General features: G+C 42.9%; 1 protein-coding gene across 1 annotated transcript in view; it reads left to right on the forward strand.

The window, feature by feature from the left end:
- Positions 1–514: 514 nt before the first annotated feature.
- Positions 515–17,402, forward strand: part of pinx1 (PIN2 (TERF1) interacting telomerase inhibitor 1) — a 105,553-nt gene continuing 88,665 nt past the window's right edge. The window contains exon 1 of the mRNA XM_084314570.1: positions 515–543. Coding sequence (XP_084170696.1) covers positions 525–543 — 19 coding nt within the window. The 5' untranslated portion in view covers positions 515–524. The remainder of the gene's footprint in view (positions 544–17,402) is intronic.

Consider the following 17,402-nt stretch of genomic DNA (forward strand, 5'->3'; position numbering starts at 1 on the left):
GGTAGAACTCTACAAATCAGTGACAGTGACCATGTTTCATGACCATTCTTAATTAATGGTAAAGATTTGACAAATTCTGAGCTAAAATTCCCATGATTCTTAATACATTTTTTTTAACCATGATAGAAACATGGGGTTTGGATTATTGTTATTCTTTATTCAGTAAACCATTTTTCAGAAGAATTATAAATATAATTAATACCTTTAGATTAGACACACGATTATTTAGTTTCATACAGTAGCTATTATTGCTCAATCGAATCTTGGTGATTTAACAGTTATTTTGGCATGTAGGCGCCCTCTTGTGTCGAAAAGCTGTCACCTCATCGAAAAGGAATAGTATACATTAGACTAAATGAACACGTTATAAATTATTCAATTGTTATTTTCCTACAAAAATTCCGAGTCAGTATTCACTAATTATTATTTACAAAAATGACAGAGAGGTTTGACATTTTGTACAGGCACTTCTCTAAAAGCCATAATGTTACGCGACTTCCGTCCGCCTGTGGAAGGACCCAAGGATGTCAATGCTCGCCGAACGTGAGTACTTTTATTAGTCCCCTCTTTTGGTCATATTTTATCCCTAATACCTTCACACACAATGCCACGTATCACGATAGTTCGTCTTCTCAACAAATGGTGTCTGTTTACTCCTTAGTGTTTAACGTTTTTTTGTGTCAAGGAAGTTTTGGGTTGGAAAATGCTAGTTAGCTAGCTACTGTTAGCATTAGCTGAAAGTATTTAACATTGTAAACACGTGTAACGGTCACTGCCCCGCGACATGTCGGCGACAGACTGACCTGTCACTGGTCCACGTTTGAGTGGCCAACGTTATTAATAATGAGTGATTTAATGTATTTTATAAACGGGGTTGCATGATGCATAGCATTTATGATGAATTGAAAATGGCGGACCCTGATGTAAACAAGACTAAAGTCTTTCTCTGGTTTGCATCCCCTTAACAATTGTGTGTATTGAGCTGTACTGCACTGTACCCATTCTGCAATCGGTTAATAAAGTTTTCAATCAATCAATGCATAGGGGATTTAATTTACCAATAACAAACACAAGGCATCATCTGTCTGACTAACATTACAATGATCATAACGTTACTATACAGATTTATTTTCTTGTGATAGATTTGGTGAATGCTGAGGCTGTTTTGATTAATTGATTTAAAAGCCCACCTTAGTGTGTAAGTGTCAAACCTAAGGCAGGAAAATAGTCTTGCAGGTCAGGTCCGTATTCGTCTGACTGACCTCTGGGCAAAAGATGACAACATGGTACTAGGTACTACTGTGCTTTGTTTTTGTCTAATGTGGGTTTGATATGAATTTGTATAGCGAAGGCGTTGCTACTGCTGGCCACACCTCAGGCTCTACCCATAGAGGTCTGGAGAAATGCACAGTATGATAAATGACTAATCTCCAACCTGCAGGTCAGACCAAAACAAAAGATCAATACCAAGCGGGGCTCTTTCGCCTAGAGGTCGCTGTTTGACAGTGTTAAAGATTATACCTTTAAACAATTTAGCCTACGCAAACCTTGATGGCACGTTTGTCCAAATTAGTCTATAATGTGGATAACATACCGACAGTGGAAGCCAACGACTGTTTTGACCTGTAGGCTGACTGCTGTAGTCTTACTGTTTGCTAGCTGGTATACCCAAACCTCTACAATGCTCAAACGCCATCTGACACATGATTGCATTGGCAGGTGACTGGTCATGCATATATTATGTAGCCAGCAGCTAACTTAAATTAGGGAAACCCATTAGGAACTCAAATTTTGGCATGGCAGCCATTGGCAGGTCACCTGAAAATGCGAGAATGTGTCAGATTGTGTAGCTCAGTTTGAGGAAAAGCCACATACAAACAGTGATGGCATATAAACATTGCACTTTATAAACACTCGACTGAATATTGCAACTTTGCGCGACCAATGTGGTATAATAACAAAGCCAAGTAATTTCATGTCTTTATGTCTCATACTAGTAGGGGTGGACGGTATAAACGGTATACGGTATAAACGGTATGAATTTGCTCTACGGTATGGATTTTGACTATACTGTGTAACCGGTAGAGCAGCTCTAAAAGAGCAATGACGTCATGTAACCACAGCGCGACTATTTCAATCGCATTTGCCCCTAAAAATAGATAGAATTAGTCATAGATAATAGATATGTGCAAACTGGAAAAGGTTATTTAGGAGGCTTCGCGCAGTGGGCGTGTCAACACGCAATTGTCATTTCATAATAAACACATATCACTGCGGCGCACAGCAAGTTTCAATTTCAGTTCCTGGCATTTTTAACCAGTGGAGAAAGGTAAGATATTTCCCTATCGTTTTTCTTATATGAATTATTCTACGTTAATAAAACATACCTGGTGATCAACTACAGTTTGCTGTAAACATTACGATATGTGTGTAGTGTTATGATAACGACGGCAGCAGCGGGAGCCGGGAGGACGGCTGCAGCAGTGGATTTGCGAATAGCATGCAGCTGCAGAGCCGCAGAGCCAGGGGCTCTTTCAGGTCTGGTCACAGGCCCGTCAAACAGCGCCCCCCCATCACCATTTTGTGTGTCAATTTGTTGACACATGTGTCAATTTGTTGACACATGTGTCAATTTGTTGACACAATTGTCAATTCTTAAAGCTGAGGATGAGTGGCACCTTTGTCTCAATTCTTATTCAATTCAATTCGCTCTGCGGCTCTGCAGCTACATATGCTTCTAGCAAAATCCAGCCCCGCTGTTTGCAATGGGAGCAGGAGTCTCGACTCGGGACTTATTTTATTTGGAATATAATGACTTTATACGCAAAAGTAGCCTAGTTTTAAGTTAAAATATTATAAATCTACATGCCTTGAGGATGTCATTCTTTATATAGCCTGCCTATCAGGCAAAAAAATTATTCTAACAGAAACACTGATACCGTGATATATACCGTTACCGTCTATGCTTCAAATTATACCGTGATATAAATTTTAGACCATACCGTCCACCCCTACATACTAGTATGCGGTAGGGTTGCCACGGTGATGTGGGATTTCCCATGACTAATAAACTCACGACAACACTTTTCTATCTTCATTGACTGAAGGACCAATGTAGCTGCAGCCTTATTTAGCACCTTGCATACTTTTTCTGATCTGGACTGGTCCTATGAGCTCTTCTCCAGTCGAGCTTTCGCTGCTGCAGGGTTTAATCAGAATCCTCCGCTATCGTTGTGTAACACGTCGTGTTGCCTCAGTCTAGAGCCTTCTTTCTCTCCTTCACGTGAAAGTGAAATCTAAAAATAGCTGCTGTCCGCACATTCAGTTTTATAATGTAGTCTGATTTACACGCTTGATAATGCGTTTAGCACCATTGGTTGCGCTACTGAAACAGCAAAGGAAAGAGGGATAATAGCGGGTTTATTTAGTATTTGGAAAGAACGGAAGGGAGTGGGGGATGTGTGGTGTGAGTGTGTATGTGCGCTGCCTAGGGATGGGTACCGAATCCGGTACACTTTACAAAGCTAAGATGCAGACAATGCTCGCTGCAATATTATATAATATATATATAATATATATTAACAAATTGTTCTAAATAAATAATAATAATAAATAATTAGAAGTTTGGACTCATATTTTACAACTGAGGTAGGTAGATAAAACAATTTGGGACTAAAGTACAGAAAAAAAGGTTGATTCACAGGTACCGGTATCGGTTCAAATGTGAACGGTACCCAACCCTATACACAACCAAAACACTTGAAGACGGTAGCCTGCCATTTCCAGGGTAGGGGTGGGGGGAAAAAAAATCGATATTTAATTATTCATAAAAGAAATAATTTTTTTTTGTATAAGGAAGTTGCATTGTTCATTTCAATACCTGTAATAGTACAGTAGTCCACACACACACACACACACACACACACACACACACACACACACACACCAGGGTTTCCGTTAGAAAAAATTGTTGCCGGTCTCCGTGACCTGCAAGATTTCAATCTACCGGACAAATGAGATTAATTCCGGTCATAGTTTATTGAGCTTTAAAACAATTGATAGGCAGGCTATATAAAGAATGTCATCCTCAAGGCATGTAGATTTATAATATTATTACTTAAAACTAGGCTACTTTTGCGTATACAGTCATTAATATATTCCAAATAAAATAAGTCCCTCGATACTCTGTGCTGCTGCTGACTTGAAATAAAATAGACCGCGTATGTGGGCAGTCGGTCCGACACTAAACAGCAGTCTGTTATAATCACATTTTTATGAGCTAACGAATTCCGTTATATTGGACATTTGTATTAATTATATCAAGCGAAGAACTGAGAAAGCAGAGAGACGGCAACATTATCGTGGTTTGCGTGACGACTCTCTCCACCTCGCAACGACTTATTTGCAAAGAGTATGGCGCTGCAGAGCAGCTCATTTAGCTGTTATTGGCTCTTTTCTGGGAACCGCACAGCAGCGCCCCCCACCCAACATTGGCTGAAAATGGCTGAATTGGAGTACTGCTGGAATACTGCATTGTGCTGTTGTTGCTCTGGCTCTGCAGCTTCACAAAAGTTCGCACACCCAGCAGTAAGCTCTCGCTGACAACGTCGTTGTCATTATTAGAAGCAACGAGGAAACAAATGTAATGATTGTTGGAGCCAAATGTATGATTTCGTTTACTTTGTAAATAATTGTATAGGTCTATAGTCTATATTTCATATATATCATACATAGCCTATAGAAGCACTTAAAATGCCATAATCTATATAATCACTGTTGGTGCCAAATGTATGGTTGTGAAATTATTATTATTATTGTTATCGGTATGAATGAAGTCATGACTTATATACATAATGGGTTTTGTGATCATGTATTGTTGTAATTATTATATTTTTGATAAGCTAATTAGGGAGATGCCAAATGAGATGCATGTGGCTAATTTGGGGAAACAGGCATCAGGTGTTTAAAATGGGCTGGCCGTTACACAGCCAGTGTTCTAAGAATGTCTGGTATGTGGCGACACGGTTTTTTGACCGCTGCAGAGCAGCCTATGTTTTGAGTTTTGATTCTACAATATGATTTCGCCGTCAAACGGTAAGATAAACATTTCCTATGGTTCATTGTCGGGATGGAAAATAAATGTCATATACAAAATCCGATCTCCCGAGTGCTGCTATCTGAGCGCGTCAACCAAGCGCATACCAGTAGAACCAGAAGATGCATTTACGTTGTATAAGGATTAGGGATGGGAATTGATAGGATTTTATCGATACGATTCCATTATCGATTCTGCTTATCGATTCGATTCTTTATCGATTCCCTTATCGATACCTGATCAATTTATAATTTAAATAAATAAATTGGAAATGCAACAGAACTACATTTAGTCATTTAGCTGACGCTTTTATCCAAAGCGACTTACAAGTTCTGTACGACAAGCCATCAGGAAGGGCACAACTCTATCAGCTGAGCAACAATGTTCATCAAAGTGTTGAGTGCTACAGTGTAGGTTAGTTTATTAGGACAAGTGCATGACAGTACGGTTAGTTAGGGTTAGATATATATTTTTTTATTCAGATAATGGTTGAAGAAGTGCGTCTTTAGTCGACGGCGAAAGATTGGACGTGATTCGGCTGTCCTAACTGGGGTGGGTAGTTCATTTCACCATTGTGGGGCAAGGACTGAGAATAGGCGACTTCTCTTTGATGACCCTCCCGGAGCTCGGATAGGAGTAGGTCTGAGGCGGCCAGAAGATGCAGAGCGTCGGGGTCTAAGCTGGTTAGAATAACAACATGCAACTTGACATTTCTGATTGTCATTTATTGTTGAGCCCCCATGTCAGAAAAATACAAAAACTGTAAAAAATAAAACATTAACTATAGCCTACACTTAAATAAAATAATGTATTTGAGATTCTCTTAAAATGTATTTATTTTTTTATTCTTAAACTAATTTAATCTATTGAATAACAGGTTGTTATTCCTCTGACTTCTGTCTCTCACTCACACTCTCTCTCTCACACACACACACACACACACACAGAGAGAGAGAGAGCTCCCCGGGCCCCTGTCCTTTATGTATTGGCTTGTGTTGCTACACGGACACATTTGTATGTTGCACCACTGTACTTCCTGGTTACACTTTACAGACTTGTAAACAAGCACTCGCGTCTCTCATTATATGTGAACTAAAGAGTACAAGGTTTACACAACAGCCCCCACCTGCTGTTTTATTGTATTTGTACCTGTACTATCCGCTGTCAGCTGTTTATCTCTCTTTGTGAGGTTGATTAAATAGCGTTAGCTCACGTTAGCTCACGTTAGCTCCGCGGCTAATTTTAGCTCACCCTAAACTAAATCAATGACAACAGGGTTCGAAATTAACGGGGGCTCGGGGCAAAATGCCCTTGAAAATGGACAAAATGCCCCCGAATATCAGTTAAGGGGGGCAGAAAATGCCCCCGACAGTTTACTAATTATATATATGATCTACAGTGCGAGCATTTCCCTTGTATTTGGCCCTAATAATATGTGTGTGTGCGCCACCCGGAAAAATAATTTACTCGAGACGAGTGACGATTACAAAACAGCTCCGCTGTTATAATAGTCCCACATTACACAAGGCGCATAAACGTCCAATCACAGTAGCGCCCGAAAACAAAGTCACGGTACCGGCTTAGGCAAGTTATACATTCAGAATCAGACAACGCAAAAAAAAATCAGCCAGCCATGAAGCCCATTCATTTTTATTTTGAGCAAAAGAGAGACGAGGAGAAAGAGAGGAATCCGGCTGACATGGCTTTTGAAGTGATATTCGCACGTGTTTTTGCGGGTCCAGTCCCCACGGTATGTTGACAGAATTCGCAAAACACCTTATCGACTGAAGCATAAAAGTCATTAGGATACTGCTCTGCTCTGAATTTAGGGCTTAGTGGGGAATTTCTTCCGACGTTAACGTTAACGACGCACCGAAGCAGCTAGACCATTTCTCCGTGTTGTGTGTAACACGCAGCGGTCCCCGCCTCCTCCCTCCTTGCAACAAACGTTCCACCCAAAAACGGAATTTCTATTTCATAATGAATTAAATAATTGTATAAAGAATTTTCAATGTTCTGTCATCTAATAATATTCCATTACCTTTCCTATCTGTATCAAAGTCAAAATGTTGGTATCATAACAACACTACAACATACAAAAGCAGCTTGACAACCGATATCCTTTGCGTTTGATTGATTGAAAACTTTATTAACAGATTGCAGAATGGGTACAATACAGTACAGCTCAATACACACAAGTTAAGGGGATGCAGACCAGAGAAAGACTTTCGTCTTGTTTACATCAGGGTCCCCCATTTTCAATTCATAGTGTGCACACGCACAGTATAATAATGCATGAGATAAATAGTTAATAAACTCTGTGTTACTTGAACAATTTTCACTGTGCTCCTAAATTTCTTTGTGTGCTCCTACATTTTTATTTAGATTTTATTTATTAACATTTTATTTAGGAGCACATGTGCTCCTTGGGAAAAAGGTTAGCGTAGAGCCCTATATATGGAGACATTAACATTACATTATCAAACATAGGGACGAAGACTGTAAAAAAAAGTGTCAACAATGTTTTATAATCCTTATGTTAATTTTCATCATAAAAATTCAGTGCCCCCGAAATACAAAAAAAAGCCCCCGAAAATCAATTAAGGGGGGCAAAAAAAGCCCTTGAAAAAAAATGTTAATTTCTAACCCTGAATGACAATGTTCTAAAGCATTCAAGTAGTTTTCACTGCACATAGAAGTAGCCAAACAGCGGGAGCATTTCGGGAGCATATTACCAAAACCCAGGCAATTTCGAGCCCTTAAGGAATCAAATAGAGTCTGCCATGGCTACATGGTAACGTACCGTTATTGCGCAACTGTAGGCAGCGATAAGGGAATCGAAAGTCACAGGAGCCACACGGTTCCAGGCATCGGCCAATTAGGAACCGGTTCCCAATGGGAACCGGTTTTCGATTCCCATCCCTAATAAGGATTGCTTCTTTATAGTCAAAAAACCCGCTGCTTGTTGATGAAATGGAGTTAATGGACGTTGTACATGTTTCGCGCTGCGAATGGAAAGCGAGCGGTATCTGACATTTACTACGGATCCAATACTTCCGCGTTGCTGTGTTGTTTATGAATGAATGCGCTCCGCCCTCCGCTGAACGACGCGTCACCGCGGTGTGTGTAAAAGCATAAAGGGAGGTTTCAATGCACCCAGAAGGACTGCATGAATGAAGTGCATTTAAAATGCGCAACGCGGCTGAAGTAAAATAAAACTGAAACGTTGTGTTGGTGTTTTGTGAATGGAGAAAATGCCTGATCAATTGAAAGAAGGGGGTTCTGAACACTCGAAGGAAGAGGGTGGAGCTGAGTATGAAGAGAGAGAGAGCTGGAAAAGAAAAAAGAAAAGCTCAAATGTTTAAAGGCCTCCAGAAGTGCAAGACTGGGTTTAATAACCAAAATGAAAAATGAAATAACACAATTAATGCAAAATGTGTGCAATGTTGAATTGGTGAGATCCAAACTGGAAAATGAACTTCCACGATTGTGCAGTGACCTGGGTACATGCAATGACTTACTGTGTGAATTACTGACCACAGAGGAGATGCAAAATGATCAAGTTGACTGGTATGACCCCAAAGTGGAGTCTCTTCTGGAGTACAAGGCTACAGTTAAAGATTGGGTTTCCACTGCTTCCGTCCAGAGAGAATCAAATGTTGTAAAACCACGTGACAGAGTTTCACGGAGGTCAAGGTCAAGGTCAAGCATATCCGGATCATCTCTTGGCTCACTAAAGGTTACTCTGGAATGTAAGGAGGCGGAGCTTATGGCAAGAGCCGACAGGTTGGCACGGCAACAAGCTATGGAAAGGGAGGAAGCCAAGCTTGAAGCTGACAGGTCGGCACGGCAACAAGCTATGGAAAGGGAGGAAGCCAAGCTTGAAGCTGACAGGTCGGCACGGCAACAAGCTATGGAAGTGGAGGAAGCCAAGCTTGAAGCCAAGCTGAAGGCAAATCGGAAGCAGTTTGAACTGGAAACGGAAATAGCAGCAAATGCTGCAAAACTGAGTGTCATAAGGAAATATGAGCATTCTGATGTACAACCTGCCACTGCCATGCTCTCACATCCCACCATGCCCCATTTAGAAGATGGGATGAATGACTATCTGGAACAAGGACTACTTGACATAGAAGATGATGGGCTTGTGGATGTGCATGGTCAGGATCTATTTTCAAGCACAAACCTGGAACCTGAGTTCATTCAGCTGCCTCCCCCAACTGTACAGAGAGCAGCTATCAGAGTGGGTAACCCCAATGATAATACAAGCATCCTCAATGTAGTTGGAGCTACTTCCAACTTCCAAAGTCTTGTACAGAATACACAAGAAAACACAAGCTCCAGTGCACAAGCCACAAAGGCCCAGCCAAGGCAGTTGCCACCCCCATCCAGCAGCTCATCTTCCGGCTCTGGAGGAGATGAAATGAGCAACCTGGTAAACATAATGGAAAAACAAAACGTGATAACTGAAACACTCGTTAAACAACAGAAGATGTCTTCATTACCGCCACTCAGTATCCCAACATTTAATGGAGATCCTTTAAATTACCAGTTCTTTATCAGAGCATTTGAACATGGTATTGAGAAGAAGACAGAGGACAGTAAGGACGGGCTTTATTTTTTGGAGCAATACACTGTTAACCAACCAAGAGAGCTGGTGCGTAGTTGCCAGTACATGCAACCCGACACAGGATACACAGAGGCAAAAAGATTGTTGAAGCACCATTTCGGAGAGGATTATCAGATCGCCACGGCCTACATCAACAAGGCTCTTGGTTGGTCGTTTATCAAAGCTGAAGACTCAGAAGCTTTAAAGGCCTTCTCAGTGTTTCTCAGCAGCTGTCTGAACACAATGGATACGGTGGACTACATGCAAGAAATGGATCACCCAACTAATATGAAGGCTGTTCTCTCCAAGCTCCCGTATAAGTTCAAAGAGAAGTGGAGAGCTATAGCTTGTGACATACAAGAAAGAGAGAAGAGACGAGCCAAGTTTAAAGACCTGGTGCTGTTCATAGATAAGCAGTCAAGGCTTCTTTCCCACCCTGTGTTTGGTAACCTCAAAGATTCTCATGCCACAACCATTTATACTCCTGCGCCTACTGCATCCAGCACAACCAGCCTAAGGGCCAAACAGAGTAAGAGTGGCTTTGCCACCAGTGTAACAACGCCACAGGCAACTACTGAAACAACAACACCAGCAGCAATGGGACCGAAAGACAAAAGGGTTAATCGGCTGCCCAACCGCTGCATGTTTTGTCAGGGAGAGCACACTATTGCCACCTGCCTTAAGATCCTCAAGAAAGCCCACAAGGACAGGCTGGAGTTTCTGAAGACTAAGGGGCTGTGCTTTGGATGTTTGGATCTAGGGCACATGAGTAAGGGTTGTACTCAGAGGCTTACCTGTAAGGAGTGCAAACTAAAACACCCCACAATCTTGCACATCGCTAAGAGGCCACAGCAAACCGAAAAGGCTGTAGCAAGTGCTGCTTCCAGTGTGGACTTGGTGGACAGGGGTAAGGATGGACGGAAGGATACTGGGGCCGGGGAGCCAGAAGGCATCCTAGCAATTGTGCCTGTAAAAGTGAAATCACAGAAGGGTAATAACATCATAATGACGTATGCATTCCTAGACACTGGGAGCACCGCAACATTTTGCACTGAAGCACTTCTACAGCAGCTCCAAGTAACCGGCCGAAAGGCAGAAATACTGTTGAAAACGCTAAACAAGGAGGAATCCACTAAAACCTCTGTCGCATGTGACCTGGAAATATGTGGTCTGGAGAGCGATGAGTATGTGCAGCTTCCAGATGTGTACACTCAGAAGGAGATTCCAGTGCGTAAAGATAACATACCCACCCAAAAGGATGTGGATTCATGGCCGTACCTGAGGGAAGACATCAGGATCCCTCAGATTGATGCAGAAATTGGTCTGCTAATTGGATGCAACGTGCCAAAAGCTCTAGAGCCATTAAGAGTCATTAACAGCCGCGGGAATGGCCCATACGCTGTTAAGACTATCCTGGGTTGGACGGTAAATGGACCGCTAAGGACAATTGATCTATCCCGCACTGGAATACCTGTCGTAAGTGCAAACAGGATATCTGTCACAAGAGTGGAGGAATTGCTGCAGCAGCAAGTCAAGCTCGACTTCCCGGAACACGGGCATGAGGAAAGGAAAGAAATGTCCAAAGAAGACCATACGTTTTTGGAGTTAGTCTCCAACTCGGTCACACTGGTGGATGGACATTATTCTATTGGGCTCCCACTGAGAGAAGAGCAACTTGAACTCCCCAACAATCGTGGTGTTGCGGAACAAAGAGCTTTAAACTTAAAGAGAAAGTTTCAAAGGAACAAGAAGTTCTATGAAGACTACAAAGTTTTCATGGCTGATATCTTGGCCAAGGGTTTTGCTACCAGGCTGACGCCTGAACAAAAGGCGAAGCAAAACAAGAGGAGTTGGTATATTCCACACCACGGAGTATACCACCCTAAGAAGCCGAGATTGAGAGTGGTGTTCGATTGCGGAGCGACCTATCGAGGTACATCTCTAAACGCACAACTGCTCCAGGGACCAGACTTGACCAACAGTCTTACAGGCGTCCTTACAAGGTTTCGGCAGAAACGTGTCGCCTTCATGGCCGACATAGAAGCCATGTTTCATCAGGTCAAGGTGCCAGAGGTTGACTCCGATCTTCTCAAGTTTCTGTGGTGGCCCGATGGGAACCTGGACAGCGAGCTAGAGGAGTACAAGATGGTTGTGCATATTTTTGGTGCCACCTCCTCCCCCAGCTGCGCAAACTTTGCCCTGCGGCAGTGTGCAAAAGACAACGTGGATAAATTCAGCACTGAAGCAGTCTGTTCCGTCCTGAAGAATTTCTATGTGGACGACTGCCTGAAGTCAGTGGAGGACGAACCAAAGGCACTGCAAGTTGCTCACGAACTCATAGCCATTTGTGATACAGGTGGTTTCAAGCTGAATAAGTGGGTTAGTAACAGCAGAACCCTACTCCTTTCCCTACCTGAGGAGAGTCGCTCAAAGGAAGTCAGAGATCTGGATCTGGATCTAGATGACCACATCTTACCTGTGGAAAGAGCCCTAGGCGTACAGTGGTGTACTGAAACGGATTCATTTGAATTCAAGATCAACCTACCAGACAAACCGCTTACCAGGCGAGGCATGTTGTCAACGGTGAGCTCCATCTACGATCCGTTGGGCATGTTGGCCCCCGTCATCCTCCCTGGAAGGCAGATCCTGCAAAGGCTAACTGGAATGGAGCTCAGTTGGGATGAGAAGATCCCTGTGGAGTTCGAGCAGCAGTGGTCCAGGTGGTTGAGTGACCTTGATTTGCTGAGAGGCTTCAAGGTCAAAAGATGCATCACGCCTATAGGCTTCGGCCATCCGGTCTCTGCACGGTTGCATCACTTTGGGGACGCAAGCGAAACAGGATACGGTACCGTCTCGTACCTAAGATTGATGAACAGTGACGGTACAGTTCACTGTTCTATCCTCATGGGCAAGGCCAGGGTTGCTCCACTCAAGCCTGTGACAATCCCAAGAATGGAGCTTACGTCTGCCACTGTAGCGGTTCGTATGGATCGGATGATGCGAGAAGAGCTTGAACTTTCACTTGAACCATCTGTCTTTTGGACAGACAGTACATCCGTCCTAAAGTACATTAAAAATGAGGCTTTAAGGTTTCAGACCTTCGTCGCTAACAGAATTGCTGTTATAAGAGCGTCCTCAAAGCCTTCCCAGTGGAGGTTTGTGAATGGCAACACGAACCCTGCGGACTGTGCCTCAAGAGGCACCTCCGCAACTCGCTTTCTCAAGGACTAAGCATGGTTGGCAGGGCCAGAGTTCCTTCATTTCCCTGAATCTCACTGGCCCCAAGAGCCGGATCTACCTCTCACCGTCAGTGACCTGGAGGTGAAAGTACTTTCGGTACAAGTTACCACCAGAAAGGATGGGACCATTGGAGAGGATGGTGAAAGCACAGTCAACAGGTTGCTCACTCACTACTCTGAATGGCATCGCCTAAAGAAAGCTGTTGCTTGGATCCTGCGCATCAAGTCTGTGCTGAAAGCACAAGCGACAAAAGGCCCAACTGACAAGAAGGCAAAAGACAAGAAAGGACCCCTCTCAGCTGAAGATCTACAGCAAGCAGAAACCGCGATAATCCAGTTTTGTCAGTCTACTTCATATAAGGAGGAGATGACCGCGCTGAAGAAGGGACTTTCAGTAAAGAAGAACAGTCACCTCAATAAGCTCTCCCCTGTTCTCCAGGACGACTTGATGAGTGGGTGGTCGGCTGGTGAAATCAGCTATGCCGTTGGAAGCCAAGCATCCGCTTATCCTCCCCCCGAACCATCACATGACTCAACTGGTCTGCAGACACGTTCATGAGAACGTAGGACATAGTGGAAGGAGTCACACCCTCTCTCGACTGCGGCAGAAATATTGGATTCCTGGAGGAAATGCCGCCATCCGAAAGGTCATCTCGAAATGTGTGACCTGCAGGAGACTCAGTCAAGTGAGGGGTGAACAGTTAATGGCAGACTTGCCAGAAGAAAGAGTCACTCCTGAGGATCCGCCCTTCACAAATGTGGGCGTAGATTTCTTCGGCCCATTTGAGGTGAAGCAAAGAAGATCCACAGTGAAGCGATACGGTGTGGTTTTCACCTGCCTCAACATCAGAGCAGTGCACTTGGAGCTAGCTCAAAGTCTCGACGCCACCTCATGCATTAACGCCATCAGGAGATTTGTGGCAAGAAGAGGCACCGTGAAGATCATGAGGTCAGACAATGGGACAAACCTGGTTAGAGCTGAGAAGGAGCTGCGAGAAGCTATCCAAGGTTTAAACCACACCACGATCCAGAACACCCTGCTGACTAAAGGGATACAGTGGATATTTAACCCACCAACAGGATCCCATCATGGAGGAATCTGGGAAAGGCAAATAAGAACGGTCCGACGCATTCTCAGTGCCCTCACACAGCAGCAGAGGCTTGATGAGGAAGGGCTCACTACTCTTTTGTGCGAGGTGGAGGCTATCATAAATGATCGGCCCATCACTACCGCTTCCAACGACGCTGGAGACCTAGAGCCACTAACACCTAACCACCTCCTCCTGCTCAAGACCAAACCTTACCTTCCTCCCGGCACATTTGTTCCAAGCGACGGCTATGGGAAAAGAAGGTGGCGTCAAGTTCAGTACATGGCGGACTTGTTCTGGAAGAGATGGTTAAGAGTACTTGCCAGAGCTGCAGAAACGTCAGAAATGGACCAAGAAAAGAAGAAACTTGACAGAAGGAGACGTGGTCCTCATCATCGATGACACCTCCCCGAGAAACTCTTGGTTAATGGGCCAAGTCACTCAAGTCCTGCCGGATGCAAGAGGATTCGTGCGGCAAGTGCTGGTTAGGACAAAGACTAGCACACTTCGCCGGCCAATCTCAAAGCTGGTTCTGCTGGTAGAGGCTCAAGATGAACCACAGCCTGCATCCACCCCCCTCTCCTCACCCTAAGACGGCCCTTATCCTACCCTCCCTTTGAATATATGCACTCCCCCCCCCCCCTTCCCCACGCCCCCAAGAAGACACGCTACCCCCTCCCTTTACACACGCACACATTACACGCATCATACACACAACTATTTCGTAGATGAACTGTGCGCTACGTTTTTCACATTCGCGCTACGCTCAAGGAGCAGAAGATTGAACAGTGTGCAATGCGACACGGACTTTGTAAAACAAAGAAGTATTGTGTTGGCTCCGTTAAGCATGTTTTTGGTAATTGCCATGTAAGGTTCCACGACAATTAGGGGCCGGTATGTTGGAGCCAAATTAGGGCTGGGCGATATGGCCTAAATATGATATCACGATATTTTCTGACCTTTCGGCGATACACGATACACATCACAATGTTTTTCTTTTTTACCCCAAACAATTCATTATGAGGCTTACCAAGACAGTATTTGAGTTTGCAAGCTAACATTAAAGACAAAATAAAATACCCATGCATTTAGCATTTTTATATTAGATTTAGATTATTAGATTATATATTGCATATGAGATATTATATGATTTAGATATGAAATATGATGAATTGAAAATGGGGGACCCTGATGTAAACAAGACTAAAGTCTTTCTCTGGTCTGCATCCCCTTAACAATTGTATGTATTGAGCTGTACTGTACCCATTCTGCAATATGTTAAAGTTTTAAATCAATCAATCAATAAATAGCATTTTAGCATTTTTATGAAACTACTGTATATATGTATGTCTCTAAATGTTTTGATGAATTGAAAATGGAGGACCCTTATGTAAAAAAGCCGAAAGTTTTTTTCTGGTCTTCATCCTCCTGTACTGTATTGTACCCATTCTGCAACCTTTTAATACAGTTTTCATTCATTCATTCTGACGGAAACATAATCATTTTGATTGACAGTCGAGTCTGCCAATGACGTCACACCGCTTGCACCCGCCCTGCTGTTCTTAGCACCAATCGGCAAGCGTTTGACTTCCTGAATGTCCCGTGTGCTAAACATCAACAAAGCTACTAACGTTAGCTCCCCGCGGCCGTCGAGTAGGAGACCAGTGCTTCACAGGATGACTAAATGAGGCATAATGATTTTACTACAACGAATGTTATAATAAAAGCCTTTCCATACATCTGTCTGATTGAAAACTTTATTAACAGACCGCGGAATGGGCATATCTCAGCACAGGCTGAGATATGAACGAGTAACGTGTGGACAGATTGACGCGACACAATCCTCTTGGGCAAAACATCACGATATCCACGATACGTTGAAAAAGTGTATCGTTAATGAACTGTACCCGATATTTATATAATATCGTCATATCGCCCAGCCCTAAGCCAAATGTATGATTTCGTTTACTTTGTAAATAATTGTATAGGTCTATAGTCTATATTTCATATATATCATACATAGCCTATAGAAGCACTTAAAATGCCATAATCTATATAATCACTGTTGGTGCCAAATGTATGGTTGTGAAATTATTATTATTATTGTTATCGGTATGAATGAAGTCATGACTTATATACATAATGGGTTTTGTGATCATGTATTGTTGTAATTATTATATTTTTGATAAGCTAATTATGGAGATGCCAAATGAGATGCATGTGGCTAATTTGGGGAAACAGGCATCAGGTGTTTAAAATGGGCTGGCCGTTACACAGCCAGTGTTCTAAGAATGTCTGGTATGTGGCGACACGGTTTTTTGACCGCTGCAGAGCAGCCTATGTTTTGAGTTTTGATTCTACAATATGATTTCGCCGTCAAACGGTAAGATAAACATTTCCTATGGTTCATTGTGGGGATTATTGGAATCCGAAGATCTACATTGAAAATATGAAAGGAAAATAAATGTCATATACAAAATCCGATCTCCCGAGTGCTGCTATCTGAGCGCGTCAACCAAGCGCATACCAGTAGAACCAGAAGATGCATTTACGTTGTATAAGGATTGCATCTTTAATGATCGTTTCGTTCATAGCATAGGCTATTTAATTTTAGCCTATTTTAATACAATTCAAATAATCAAATTGTGCTTAGACTCAGGGAATTATTTTCACCGGACATTAAGACCGGAGAGATGAAATATGTCGGACTTCAACAGATTTTGCCGGTCAAATACCGGTAATTACCGGCTAACGGAAACGCTGACACACACACACACACCAGCGTTTCCGTTAGCCGGTAATTACCGGTATTTGACCGGCAAAATCTGTTGAAGTCCGACATATTTCATCTCTCCGGTCTTAATGTCCGGTGAAAATAATTCCCTGAGTCTAAGCACAATTTGATTATTTGAATTGTATTAAAATAGGCTAAAATTAAATAGCCTATGCGATGAACGAAACGATCATTACATTTGTTTCCTCTTTGCTTCTAATAATGACAACGACGTCGTCAGCGAGAGCTTAGTGCTGGGTGTGCGAACTTTTGTGAAGCTGCAGAGCCAGAGCACTATCAGCACAATGCAGTATTCCAGCAGTACTCCAATTCAGCCATTTTCAGCCAATGTTGGGTGGGGGGCGCTGCTGTGCGGTTCCCAGAAAAGAGCCAATAACAGCTGAATCAGCTTCTCTGCAGCGCCATACTCTTTGCAAATAAGTCGTTGCGAGGTGGAGAGAGTCGTCACGCAAACCACGATAATGTTGCCGTCTCTCTGCTTTCTCAGTTCTTCGCTTGATATAATTAATACAAATGTCCAATATAACGGAATTCGTTAGCTCATAAAAATGTGATTATAACAGACTGCTGTTTAGTG

Source organism: Notolepis coatsorum (genome assembly GCF_963971535.1).
Source record: "Notolepis coatsorum genome assembly, chromosome: 5".
In the NCBI taxonomy this organism is placed as follows: domain Eukaryota; kingdom Metazoa; phylum Chordata; class Actinopteri; order Aulopiformes; family Paralepididae; genus Notolepis; species Notolepis coatsorum.